This window comes from Macrobrachium nipponense, chromosome 35 (genome assembly GCF_015104395.2).
Source record: "Macrobrachium nipponense isolate FS-2020 chromosome 35, ASM1510439v2, whole genome shotgun sequence".
In the NCBI taxonomy this organism is placed as follows: domain Eukaryota; kingdom Metazoa; phylum Arthropoda; class Malacostraca; order Decapoda; family Palaemonidae; genus Macrobrachium; species Macrobrachium nipponense.
The window spans coordinates 54225277-54240671 of record NC_061096.1 but is presented as its reverse complement, the minus strand read 5'-3'; the positions used below and the strand labels follow the sequence as shown (position 1 = coordinate 54240671).

The 15395-nt window shown below is 35.3% G+C and overlaps 1 protein-coding gene across 1 annotated transcript in view; it reads right to left on the bottom strand.

Annotated features, from left to right (window-relative positions):
* LOC135208787 (chorion peroxidase-like) overlaps positions 1 to 13259 on the bottom strand; it is a 44961-nt gene extending 31702 nt beyond the window's left edge. The window contains 4 exon segments of the mRNA XM_064241309.1: positions 153 to 388; positions 3014 to 3158; positions 3647 to 3879; positions 13013 to 13259. Of these exon segments, the coding sequence (XP_064097379.1) occupies positions 153 to 388; positions 3014 to 3158; positions 3647 to 3879; positions 13013 to 13059 (661 nt within the window). The 5' untranslated portion in view covers positions 13060 to 13259.
* Between the last annotated feature and the right edge of the window lie 2136 nt (positions 13260 to 15395).

The window sequence follows — 15395 nt, the reverse complement described above, 5'->3', positions numbered from 1 at the left end:
TCACCTCCATCTTGGTTACGCACTCTCTCTCTTCGCGAAGCCTTTTCTCTCATCCATCGCTTTATAGGTCTTCAACTCATAGACGCATACATCGTCGTCGTATATATCTAATCAAACAAAAGAGAAAACCAAATAAAAGAGCAGGCACTTACCATCTTCATACGCAGGCAGAAGAAACCGGACAAACGGAATCATGGCGGACCCCCACTTGGGATGTTGCAGGTTATTGCAGGATCCGTCAATTGATCGGTAGGGCTCTGTGGCTGAGCACCGCAGGACTCGCTCCGGTTTACATCCTTTGGGCATCAAGTCTTTGCAGAGCTGCTCGTTCACCAAGGAATTCAATATAGACAGAAGTTCGATGGTGTCCGGCGTAGTTAGGTTAAACCTGCGGTTGGATGTCAAGAAGGTTTACGTTGAATACAAGAGGGTGCGGCTGAGGAACTTAGCTATGCTATTGAAACAATAATAAAGCTATTACTACTTGTCTTAGTAGTGGCAATGATATATATATATATATATATAGATATATATATATATATATATTGTATATAATATATATATATTATATATATATATATATATACATATTGTGTACATGTGTATGAGATGTTTTAGCTATGAATATGTTGAGTCTTCACGTAAGGACCAGATATGCCGTCTGCTCTGAACCATCACATAATCTGACAATCTCCTTTTCATACTATTTTGACTAAAAGTATGTATGCATCTAGGGAATCCATTCGTATTTATGTTCCAGCCAAAGTATTGGTTCCAGCTAGGACACTTATAATTTAGATCTAGTTTTCTGTATCGCAAATATCAAAGCAAGAAATATCTTGGAATATATTGGTTTAAATATAGATGTAAAAAATAAATTGTCAAAAATACACTGTGATCGCAAATATGATGCTACTAATCTGTACATTCGAGAATCAATCAAAAGCAGGTATAGATCCTTTCGAACTCAATAATCACCATCGACAGTGGTCAAACTAATCCGTGATCATATACCTAATAGAGAGGAAAATTGGAAGCAAGCGGTTCCATTTGTAAATAACAAGCTAAGCATTACCTACGCGGTAATTTCGTGATAGGCGGATAGCTGGAGAATTCTTTGTGTCGCTTCTGCTTGGACGCACTCTCAGGATTGTTAAGCAGAGTTCCACGTAGTTCCCCTTGCTTTCCAGTTCCTCGGCTCTCTGGCAGTCAAGCAAATGCATGCGGTCAAAGGAGATTCAAAGAAGGAAAGAAAGGTTTCCCTAATTGCCAATACATAACTGTATCTCGTGGATTACGCTTCGCCTCCTCTTAATTGCACCATACTTGCTGAGCAGATGTGTTCTGTATTTCTTTTTTTTTTTCTTTTACTATATTACGTTGCGATACAGCTAATCTCTTCATATTGCGTTCGTCGAAGACGAAAATGAATATGGAAGATTTACTCCCCTGATGTTTAAATAATAATAATAATAAAGTGTGATGAAAATCTACAAATATGTAGATAAATTGTATTATTTCTCTATATGACTGGATTTTTATAATAAAAAAAGTTTCACGGCATTGTGAATTTCTTAGCAATAATAATAATAATAATAATAATAATAATAATAATAAGTACTCCATTTCGAGGGCCATGTGCAATAAAACAAGTTGATTAAAACGAAGATACAGAAAAAAGCAAAAAACAAAAGAAAAAAAAAGTTTCTCTAACGCAGAAAAATGAACGACAAAATACGTCGAAATGGGACCATGGCAACAAGAGCTTCGAAGATTTTAGAGCCGATAAACGGCTATAGAATATCTTGGCAGAAACATCAAGCCAGTTGAAAGAATACATGAGTTTATATGTATACGGCTATGTAAATAAATACCGGAGGAAGAAGTGAAGATGCTCAACTGAATAGAAATAATAATAATGTCAACGATGACTATGATAATCGCTCAAGTAAAACCGAAAGTTCTTAAAATTAACTTTTACTAGCCTACTCATAAGCTGTTTGCATTCACGTAACAAACAGATGTTTGTTGCGTCCTCTCATAACCCCTGATCCCTTCGACTCGGGAATAAATGTTGCCAAAAGTAATTCCCAGGGTAGTATTTGAACTCTCCTGACCTTCTTTCCGAGCCATGAACGAGGAAAAGCGGTAACTCTTTCTGTGGGATTTATGAGGCCCAGTTATGTGGTAGGTAGGTAGGAGAGCGAAGAGTACCGAGTTATTTGCATGTTTACTTGTTTCTGGCTAAGATTAACATCCAGCGGGAAATTGATTAAAGAATATATGATACTGATACTCTAGGGATGAGATTGCTAGTTTTTATTTTACAGTGTCTAACAAAAGTTGAAGAATGCTTATCATTGACCACAAGCATAAGGTTCATCCAAGCGCCTCAGCGGCGTGGTTGTTATGGTATTAGCCTCCCACCTCGGTGGTCGCGGGTTCGATTCCCGGCCATTCCATTGAGGAGTGAGAGATGTGTATTTCTGGTGATAGAAGATCACTCTCGACGTGGTTCGGAAGTCACGTAAAGCCGTTGGTCCCGTTGCTGAATAACCACTGGTTCCGCGCAACGTAAAAACACCATACAAACAAAATAAGCTTCATCCGACATCCATGGCCCTTCCTTTTACCTGTGGGTCTCCACAACTCTCTATCCTGAGCTCTTTTCTTCTTTGTGACACATACAGGGTTCCAGACTATCGCTACTTACTAAGGCGTCAGCGTAGGTAGTTGCTACTTCCGTAGTAAGAGTCATTGTAACCTTACTGACCTGATATATATGTGTGTATATATATATACTATATATATATATATAGGTGTGTGTGTGTTTGTTTGCATCAGCCAGCGTTAGGTCACAGAGGTTAGGCCTTTGGTCTTCACCCATAATTCTCATTAACATGTAACACATGATATTGATGTACAGACTGAAACTTGACTTATGGATTTGCTGAAAATATTTAGTATTGCATTATGTGTACGCAGCCAGAGATAAGTCCAGAAAATGACTTACGTCCTAATGATATATTTGGTGGCCTCCAGCATCGATCGTCCCATACAAGACGAAGCCTTCTTGGCCTCAGGTTCTGCTCTCCTGAAGGAGAAGAGGAATTTGCTGCTCTGCTCCAGGTGCTCCATTCCTGTTCTGAATCGTTCACCTTTGCAGATTAGAAACAGAGACGAATAAATATAACAGATAAAAAATAAGTAAAGGTCGATTTAATATAGACGAGTATGCCCTGAGAAACAGTTATAAAACCTGATACATTTTCAATAGCAATTCCGGTATAATAAAAAGAAATCCTGAGTATAATATAAAGAACTGAAAAGGTAAATGAACAGCTGGCGCCATTAAACAAGAATTATTAGGGCAGTTCGCATACAAAAATTTCTTGAAATTCTTTTAATGATAAAATTGCAGATTTCAGAATCTTGCGCGGAAGGAGAGAGGTGCAGTCATCCATTAAAAGCAGGTTATCAAAACTTGAAATTTTTCACTGAGCAATTTCTTAATGATCAAGTCATTGTCTCGTAACAGGATTCTCTTCTAAATTTGACTCAGGCTTGTCACAAACCTTAAATAAATAGGAATATTTTTTTTATGATTTGCTCCTAAAACTCCTTATACACTTCCTTTGATACTTGCCCTCCAGACTCTCCTGCGACAGGATCTCTTGATTCCTTCGGTATCCTTCCTGCAATGCTTTCTGGGCGTTCTCCTCCATCGCCAGCAATAGGCTGCTAGTTTCCTCTCGCGAAAAATTTCCAGCGGAAAACCTCCTGGAACCGTTGATTCCATGGAAGACGCCTCGAAGGGGGCGGAGGTTTTCCAGTTGGCCATTACTTAGTACACGGTAATCCAGAATCACAGTCATCCAGCTGAAAGGATGATATTAAGGGAACATTAAACATAGCCCACCGTGCATGAAAGCAGATCTCGCCTCTTACCCCGAATCTTTTTTTATTGGATTTAACTTCGAGACAAAGACAAAGGTGGCATGAATTAAGTAAAAACACACACGAAAACTTAAAAGTCTTATCTGTTCCTTTTAATGAAGCGAATAACTGATGCGTTCGGAAGACGCCTACTTGGGATGTTCATGCATTAGATTTTTTCTTCCGTTTTTCTTTCTTTTTTTTGCGCACGGCGAGATGATAAATTTGAATTATAATCCCAATTCTCTTTTCCTTCATTATAGAGTTATCTATTCATTTACTCTTAAAAACAACGAACCATCTCTATTTTGGCGCACAGCGAGATGATAAATTTGAACTATAATCCCAATTCTCTTTTCCTTCATTGTATAATTATCTATTCATTTACTCTTAAAAACAACGAACCATCTCTATCATTTACTCTTAAAAACAACGAACCATCTCTATTTTTTATCTCGCTATATTACATAAGACAAAGCATGCTTTAGTATGTGAAGTCTAAAATTCCGGGATTAAGTTTCATCCTTGTGTACTTGCAATATCTGCTGAAGAGTACAGGCATGCCTGCCTCCCACGCCTAGTGAGTCGGAATGCGAAATAGTTCGGCGTCTGGACACCTGTCCATTAATATTCAATATTGCTCAGTTATTTCAGACATTATTATGATAACCGTATGCAAAATACTGCAAAGTATTCAGGTGTGTATGTGAACCGTCTCCTCGCATTCAGAGTACTTAAAGATAGATGCAAGCGTGTATGTATCAGGTAGAATTTGGTGACTTGATACTCAGCACAATTATTGACAAATAAGGATAAATGCCTGCTTGCTTTTCAAATGTGATAAAATCTTACTTATTTCACCCAATCTTTGTAACTATGAAAAATTAGTAGTGAATATGATTAGTTTTCCTAAAATTTATCACATGTACCCAACATGGGTGTTTGGGCATAGTTACTGATAACTATTGAATGTACTGCTGCATACACAATATGTACTTACGCTTACCGTAATCAATAAATGTACTTACAAACATGTATATATATGTGTGTGTGTGTATGCTATGTCAGGATGATTTTGCCTTTATTTCACGTGGAAAGATTTTTCTATGCATTGCATCCGGAGTGAATTTGGTTTTGTCTTTTCTTCGTATTCTTAATCTGTCACGTTTTTTCTCTGAAAAATTTCATTAAACGTCCTATGGTCCATTTCCGTCCCGATTTCGTAGTTTGGCTAAACTATTGGATAGGTTAAATGAAAATTCAATTGAAGGAGGCTAGCCGAGCAGGTATAACTGTCTCAGCACAATATCTCCTCTTTGATCTTAGTCTGGGTTATTCCTGGACACATTGCCTGCTTGTGGATCCTCCTTGAGGGACTGTCGGGTCTCAAAGGAACTCCAAACGCCGTCTTTCCTGCTCTTCCCATGTAGTCTTGATGCATCATTTACCTTACTTCTTTTCCCAGTAATTCTATGTCTGAACGTCGCAAATGAGCGGAAAAACACGAGAAACAGCTCTGTGACCCATGTAACTCCACAAGTTATTTGTAGAATCCGACTCTACCCGACAGTTGCTCAGGAACGTGTCGTCAGCTTTGGTTATCCCAAGTCTTGAAGTGAATCACACACCTTTGACTGTAAGTCTTATTGCCAGCCACTGCTGATCACGTCCCAGTGTCCACTTTCAGATGCCCTTTGGGCACTTGAGGTGATATTCCGGTCACTGTCTTATTCCTGGCCATCGCTCCTGTAGGACTAGCACTGCTTCTTACCCTTATGGATCTAAGGTCTATAAAAACTTTTAACCATAATGGGGCCCTAATAGAGGTGCCTATTAAGGTAGCCTGAAGATGATATTATGCGGAAATAAGTAGCGACGCGTTTTGCTCTAGATAATATGAAGTCTGTGATGAAGACAATGCAAATTAAAGTGGGTTGTTCAGGTTATAAAAGTGCTTCATGGAGTAAAATTCTCAGAGAATAGCAAACATTAAAGAAAATATCTAAATGTTTATATATATGTATGTATATATATATATAAATATATGTATATGTACAATTACTATATATATACATACGTATATATATATATATATATATATATATATATATATATATATATATATATATATATATATATATATATGAAACCTTTTCGATAGTTTTTCCACCAAACAACAATTCTTTTCATTGATATTTCTATTATCAATTAATACTTTTCAGATTATTTTAATAACTCCTCTCTTACAGAACTAGCAACACGGTAAAAATTCACGTGGTGTCTCCGCATTGAGACGTGACAAGTTTTGAATCTTTAATTAAAACTCGTGGGTTAATAGGGCGACAACATGGATGGCTCGGAGCATTTTGTCAGTATTGCGGACCTATTGGATAATTCGCGTTTTTGTTATGTCGGCAGTCGCCAACTTTGTGGACAAGATTCACAGCTATATCAAGCTATATCATCTATGTCGTGTAAAAGAAGATCTTGATCAATGTAATTTGTTTCTGACGAAAAATGTATTGGGGGCGTTTTGTAATTGATTTTTGGAACTACATTGAATATTTCGGAACGAGGAGGAGCGCTATCCCTAATAGTAATTGGCCGCTTGTTATCGCTGGGGAGAAGTTGGTCATTAAACCAAAATCTAAATCTTCCACAATCTGTAGATTCTTGGTGGTGTCCCATTCCGTTTTAAGATTAACTCTTTCATGACAGGCGTATTTTTGTTCTAACAAGGATAGCCATAAACATGCAGTCGGAAACTGATTCTGTGTTAAATCATTTGGGGAAAAAAGGCTGAAAAAGGGAAGTGAACTGGAAAGTGATTCTGTGTTAAATGATTTGGTTGAAAGGGGGCGAAAAAAGGAAGTGAACTGATATTTTAATTATTCGTATTACAACGGCCAACACGAGAGACATACTATCTGCGGTCTACGAGTCTGAAGGGTTCAATGTCGCGCTCTGGTAAGCTACGGTCAAAAGTTTCCTGTCTTTTTTTTTTTTTAACTGGGGATAGTTTTTATATAATTTAAGTGGACTGACACATTACTTTATAATTGTTCGCTAGCTGTATCATACGGCCTCGCTTATATCGGAGAGACTCATGTGACGTAGTAAATCAATTTTGATTCATTTAATATAGTAATCATTGTGAATTACGATCAAGTTATTCCGCATCGTACATTCAGCCAGTCACCACTAACCTTTCAAATACATATGTTTAGTAATATTGAAACGACTTGCTGTGAAAGAGCCAGATGGACAGCATAGAAGGTGCTACCGCCATTATCCAGAAAATGCATGCATATAGAGAGAGGTGAGTGGCGTAGTGTGAGAAGGAAAGGTTGCGTCCGCGTATGCTAAGGAACTTTCTCTGACCGTACATGAATTCAGTGTGTGAAATTGGGAAGTTTCCTGCACAATGGTTTCATCACTGACTGAGTAGTTAAAGGAAAGCTGTGCTAGTAACTACGATCTATCTTTCTTCTCTGGGACTGCCCTCTGTTGGAGGAAAACGATCATTGGTATATATATATATATATATATATATATATATATATATATATAGATATATATATATATATATATATATATATATATGTGTGTGTGTGTGTGTGTGTGTGTGTGTGTCATTAAGAGAGAGAGAGAGAGAGAGAGAGAGAGAGAGAGAGAGAGAGAGAGAGAGAGAGAGAGAGAGAGAAGCATCTTCAATTAGCAAATGGATGATGTCCAGGGCCGCGAATATTTGCAGTCTCAAAGCAGTCATCACATCATCCTGTTTGAAGCTCACTCCCATCTGTCAGGGGAAATGAGACTAATTCTAACGATTTTATGGTTTCCCCAGAATGAGTAACCTCCATTCTACGAGCATTAAAACATTCAGCAATTATAATCTTCTCGCACTACGAAGCAGCTACCGTTTCCTCCCAGCACGGCTAAATTTTATGCATATTCAAAATTTGACTAATTTTCTGTTTATTTTGCGAAGAAAAACAGTTGAGTAAATTATTTAACAGACTAACATATTCATTGCTTTCGTCTGTCACCTGCCGCTCTTCTCATTTGTTCTAGGTGGGAGATATAAAATTTGTTATTATTTTGCATTTGCGAACGCGTATTTTTGCAACAAATGGATGCCGATATCATTGTACGTAGAAACACATCCATGAAATTAATGCGCTTACTTTACATACATACATACATACATACATACTATATATATATATATATATATATTATATATATATATATATATATATATATATATATACAGTGGTACCTCAACATACGAAAGGCTCAACTTACGAAAACTCGAGATACGAAAGCAAATACGAAACATTTTACAGCTCTATATACGAAAATTGCTCAAGTTGCGAAAGGTTGTTGCTGTAAAGTACCGAGATTCGCCCGGACCACCGAGAACAATTTTAAAACTCCCGCGCCGCCAACTGAGTAAACTCGCCACCATCCTCCCGCTCTCCCATTGGTTCCTGATGCTTGTCACCCCATAAGATCCTGCTCTCCTGTTGGTCAGCATCTACCCCTTGTGCTTTAAGTATTCTATTGGTAAAAGGATGCTGTAAATTGAAAAACTTATTCATGCAATACATTTAATAAAAAAAAAAAATTAGGTTAAAAGGTAAAGGTAGAATAAAGAATAGAAATGAATGGTTATTATACTGTTTGTAGTTCAGTAGTTGAAGAGAGATAATGAAAATTTATGGCTTACTGTGTACTAGGAAAAGTGATTGCTTGGCGATCGTTCGATACTCGTAAGTGCTGGATGTAAACAGAAGTTTGGAAGCTTTTTTTTTGTTTGTTTATTATAGTTAATGGTTACTTAATAATTATTTGAAATGAGTACATGCAATACATTTAATAAAAAAAATTGTGAATTAGATATCATAAAATATAAAATAAATCAGACTGCTATCATCGAAGCCAACAAATATGTATTTTTTTTAATTCTTCTTCTGTTTTAATATTACGTTACGTATATGTTTCATTATAGCTGTCAGTAACTCGGTATCTCCATTAGGTAAAGATAGAATCAAGAATAGAAATGAATGGTTATTATACTGTTTGGTAGTTTCATTAGTTGAAAAGAGATACAAATGAAAATTTATGGCTTACTGTGTCCTAGGAAAAGTGATTGCTTGGCGTTCGTTCGGTACTCGTAAGAGCTGAATGTAAACAATTGATTGGAAGGGTTTTTTTTTGTTTGTTTGTGTATTATAGTTAATTATTAATTAATAATTATTTGAAATGAGTACATACTGATTATTTATACATTTTATTGGCATATTCTAAGTTTTTAGCTTCTTAGGTTTAGATGTCAGAATCATAGACTAGGCTACAGTAGCAACCTCTAACATAGGCTAGGCTTATTGCCAAGGGACATATGCTAAAGTCCTAATATATGCAGTAAAAATGGGGTTGAACATTACATGCAGTTGAATATTACTCAAGTATGTACAGTATTTTGCCTTTTTGGAGTCATATTTCTTCCGTTGGATCGGCGTCGTAACCCTAGAACATGTGTTGTATGCCTGGAAATATAATTTACTGGGGTGTTTTCGGAGGGCTTGGAACGGATTAGCCATTTTACATGTAAAATTTGGTCCAAGATACGAAAACCTCATGATACGAAGGGCACCTCGGAACGGATTAATTTCGTATCTCGAGGTACTACTATATATATATATATATATATATATATATATATATATATATATATATATATATATATATATATCATATATATATATATATATATATATATATATAATAATATATATATATCTATATATAAATAATATAATATATATAATATATATACACATCAGATAATTCTGAATAACCCAGGTCCTACTATTGTTACCAGGCGACTTTTATTCTGAAATAACTAATTTGAGTGTGAAATTAAACAGTAAAGACGGTTGTGTAAGATTTACCGAGGAAAACGAGACGGGTTAGTGTCTTTATTTCAAATATTAGGTACAGCTGATTTCATTCTTTCTTGTATCACGATTCCAGATACTTCGTATGTAAGGGTTACTCTACCGGGCTAAAAAAAAAAAAAAAAAAAAAAAAAAAAAAAAAAAAAAAAAAAAAAAAAAAAAAAAAAAAAAAAGTCATTCAGGTTATCCTTTGTTTCTGTACATGTCTCGTGAAATGTCTTGTGAAAAAGTAATATGTAGAATTTACCATGTAGATATAATCCAAAATCCTTAGGGTTAGTTAACATTAAGGTTAAAATGAGAAAAAAAAATTGGAACTTTTGTTTAATATGATTGTACTATTAGGGAATAAAATTTAAAATATGCAATCTGTACAATTCACCATGTTAATATAATGTAAATCATCATTGTACTATGTTAATATTAATTAGAAAAATTGTACCCTTACCAAAATAAAATTGTGGATAAACCGCACTTGACATTACTCTTACTAATACTTAAATTTCGAAACTATTCCCTACCAAGGTTAGCTAGCTAACTGCCCTCACTCTTCTTTCACCCACCTTACCTATCAGCTAAAAAGAAGTCAAGTAAATGAGTTTTGAAGTGAATTCCATCTTCTGTTACTTTGAAATTCTATGGATCATGTACCATGTTTACTAATCTTCAGGAGACTAGTTTCTTAAATGACTGAAGATAATTGTTGGTCTCTGTGTCTTCATTCTTTGATAACCACTACCTTGTGATGCCTAATGATGTCTAAGAATCAAGCGGAGTCTTATGTAGGGCTCTATTCCTTTAACGCTTGGGAGATAAATGAACTGATTTTCTGTGTACAGTATACCAACTCTAAACATTCATTTTTGGTTGCATTCTTTGTTAACTACCTATGAAAATTTTATTTTATTTTTATTATTCAGTTTATCAGTCTTTGCTACTAAGATTTTATCATCTACCGATTACATGCAATCATAAGAAACAATATAAGCCTTCTGATGCTTTTTTGTTTCATGGTCTAATGATACGTATTATTTCAGTGCTCTATAAGAAACTATATATATATAAGTTCGCCAAGTCTGTCATTTTATGGTTACGCGCAATTCTGTTTTAACAGATAATAGTTTACACATTCTTAAGCCTTCTGGGAATTTGGTTTAAATACTTCCAAGGTTTCTCTTGGCCATGGAGTTCTCAGCTTAACCTGACGTAGGCCTGACCTGTTGTTTACCCTTAATTGCGGGTCTCCTCTCGACTTATCGTTATCTCCGACCTGGTATTTTGCTTTTTATTCTTACTGTTCTTTTTCTTTTCAGCCTTCTCGTGATCGTAGCGAGCAAGATCATTCTTCTTTTCTATCTTTTCTTTAAAAGTGTCATCAAATTAAGGTATGCAATAACTATATAAGCTTTAACTTCACTAACGTATTATAATGTGCCAAATTAATACCATTTGTCACAATAGTGTGTAAATAGATCTTACGGCTTCACGAAGGAGCCCTAAACTCCTCAATTACCTTTAATGAAGTCCATAATGTGACAGAATTTGTTTATCGGTAACAGCGTCAATTGTCAGTATTTGTACAAAACAACGATGCAAAAACAGGATTGCCAACATTAATTTGTAACCCAAAATTTGAAGCAACTGGATATACGAACATTTTCCAGAGAATGCTCATGATAATATCCCGTCACTTACTGGGGAAAAAAAAAAGAAAACCAGAAAGAAACTCGTTAAAATATTAAAGAGCTTTAGATAAGATTCCACTTGATTTTTATTAAAGCGAAGTAGATATGGCCATTAGACATCACAAACTAATGGTTATCAAAGAATGAGGAGGTAAAGACCAACAATTATCCATTCAGTTATTTAAGCAGCTTGTCTCCTGAAGGAGATTAGTAAATATGGTACACATACCATTAAGATTTCAAAGTAACAAGAGATAGAATTCACTTCAAAACTCATTTCCTTGACGTTATTTTCACGAGCGTTGTGCAGAAACAACGTATACTCTGAATGATGCAACATTTAGTTGTTTGTAAAAGAATGTTGAGATGGCTTTGCCTATCCGTCTGCACTTTTTTCTGTCCGCCCTTAGATCTTAAAAGCTGCTGAGGCTAGAGGGCTGCATATTGGTATGTTGATCATCCACCCTCCAATCATCAAACATACCAAATTGCAGCCCTCTAGCCTCAGAAGTGTTTATGTTATTTAAGCTTAAAATTAGCCATGATCATACGTCTGGCAACGCTATAGGACAGGCCACCACCGGGCTGTAGATCAAAGTTTCATGGGGTCCAGCTCGTAAAGGCATATACGCTGTACAGAAAACTCGATTGCGCCAAAGAAACTTTGGCGCATTTTATGTAATTTGTTTTACTACGTTTAGGCCAGTAGAGTAACCTTTACATCCGAAATATCCGGGAATCTTGACCCAAAAAAGGGGGGAATCCGCTGTAGTGCTTGAATAAAAACACTTAACCTTCTCGTTTCCTCTGTAAATCTTACACAATTGTCTCTTCGTTTTCTTTTCATTAGTAAGTTGAGACGCTATTTCCAGAGTTAAAGTCTGGGCGAGTGCAAGTTGGACAGCAACCTGGATATACGAAAAAAAGGAATTTCTTTTTAGGTTTTGAGCACTGACTAGTGAATTTATTGGTCAAACTTAAAGTTACAAGAAGAAATAACAGAGACAAAGTTAATTCCTAAGACTGGACAACTCTTTAAAACCTTCAAATGTTTTTAAAGCATAGCTTTTACTTATAGTTATGCACAAAAATCACTTTTTTTTTTTTTTTTTTTTTTTTTTTTTTTTTTTTTTTTATCAAACTTAGGTCGAGATTTCGACAGAGAGCAAAGTTAACCTTAGTTTGAAAAAGAATATTTCTGCTTTAATATAAGAATTTAATACATTTTGGGTACATCCACGAACATCAAGTATAATTTGAGAATTTATGTGAAACGTGTAAAAACACATAAGTGCTATGTAGTATTAAACCGTAAGTGTCTGAGCACATATTTTCCGAAATTAATGGGTCATTTACACAATCCATTGATCTGTCGCCAGATTCAACATTTACCAAATAAATTAGTTTAAACTTGCTCTTAATACTTACCAAAGGAAACGTAAGCCAAACGCATCCGAGGAAAACAATCCAGACATGTTTATATGTAGTAAATGTACCTGTTTAAAAATAAAGAAACGACACTAAAATGATCACAGACACCGTGACACCTCAATCGATCTTGATCACCATTGCGTCGAGTCCGAATCAATTGTTTCCTTCCTGCCTTCAGTCAGATCAGAGGACAAAACACCCACCCTCAGCGGAAACCTCTCCCACTTTCCCTACAACCTTACGCGGCCACGCTCATCGTTAGACTGCCCCATCTTCTAGGACTGTCTCTCGCTTTTCTTGGCTCACCTGTCGTTGAAGCGAAGAGTTACTCTCGCCAACCCTAAGGGAGTCAGTCATGCCGGGCGGGTGTGACGGAAGCGAATGAAATTACGTAAAGGATAGCTGGCTCCTACTTAATGAGACAGAAAGAGAGAGATAGAGGTATGGGGACGATGTTGTTCAATAACTACAGAATGGATTGTATTAGTTTTTTTTTTTTTTTTTTTTTACCTCGACGAAAGTTCTACCTCACCTCAGCAAGTAGTATAATTGCATCAAGGACAATGTAAAACTGTTTAACGCTCAACAGAATTTGACTCTACAAAAATGTGATATTTAATATCATCTATCGTGAATTAGTTCAAAAGTTCATGAAATTCTCAATAAACTTAATCGCCCTCGAGAACTAGTGACTTTTTATCATTGAAAGGTGTTTGCAACGTCCCTTCGGCCCATAGCTGCACCTACTTTTCGGTTACTCGGAGAGTAAGCCTACAAACTACTTTCTTTTTGTTGTTTGGGGGTTAGGAAAGGTCTATGGAAGAGCCTAAAAAGGTATGAAAAGGGTGCTTCGTGTTGAGTTAAAGATACAGGAATTTTAGCGTAGGACATTTATGATTTATTTATTATAAAGAAAATGTGAAAATAAATAATGTGCATATTAAACAGTACAGGACAAGTATTTCTAATAAAATATAACGTATTTAGTCTGATTTTCGTTGGTGAAACCAGGCTCTATTTGACCGTAGATTTTAGCACGTTTTAATTCATTTGGCGTACGGAACTTAAGTTATGTTTCTGTTTGATTATTTTGTTTCCACTTATAACTGAGAAAATATGAACATGTTTAATTTTTATCTTTTCTACATGATCCTTGTTAGTATGAGGAGTATGAAGTATGAGTATTAATTACGAACCACTTCACGTTATTTTTTATTGTTCTATTTGATATAAGAAAAATGGAAAAATAATACGTAGATTAACTATTCATTACTGAAAATGTAAAACAGATAATTTTAGTATTCGGAAGTTCGCAATTTACTCAAAAGTAAGTCCCATTCCTCTTGTCTCTAGAGTGATGGATAAATTATCCTGAGTAATAAGTAAGAGATACTTGTGACTGAGGGAAAAAAATCGTCAAGAAATGTCCAGAAGTGAGTGTTCTTGAAGTTTTAACACATTTCAAGATCTCAGTAAAGTATTCTGTAACAATAAAATGCTATGTTAAAGGTACAGTCATACATTCTGGTTTTTGAAATGCATATAAAGTAAATTAATAATGTTATAATTTTGTTAATCCAGATGCAAGAATATCAAAAATGTTTATCTGGTGTGTATCGTGCGTATGTGCTTAAAAAGTTTAATGTACTATAGAATTAGGTTTTAAATGTTACGAAGCTCCTTGGCAATTAGAATGACGCCTTCAAATGGCGGAACAAATCACTCGAAGTTCATATCGAAGGTCCCTCACCCCAAGCCTAAGTCTTCAATTGCCCGAAAAGAGCGTACACTGAGAAGATCCACTAGAGCATGGATATTACGCGATTATCCTTTCCCGCAAGACTCATTACCTGGACAATATACGTAATACTTAGGATGCCTAATCATCTTCGTAGTACTCGTTTTTGTTACCCTTTTGTACCGACGTATTCTCACGAAGTTTCCGCTCGATTGTTGCGTTTTCTTTAGCTGTAGTTCTCTGGCGTCTGCTTTTGAATGGGGGTTTTCCAGGAATATTAAGACAGGTTCAGCTGTGCACCAGATTCTCTCTCTCTCTCTCTCTCTCTCTCTCTCTCTCTCTCTCTCTCTCTCTCTCTCTCTCTCTCTCAATATATATATATATATATATATATATATATATATATATATATATATATATATATATATATATATCTTATAAATATTATATACATTATGTTATATATATATATATATATATATATATATATATATATATATATATATATTATATATATATATATATAATATATATATAATATATATATATATATATATATATATATATATATATATATATAATATATATATATATATATATACACACACAACACACACACATATATATATATATATATATATA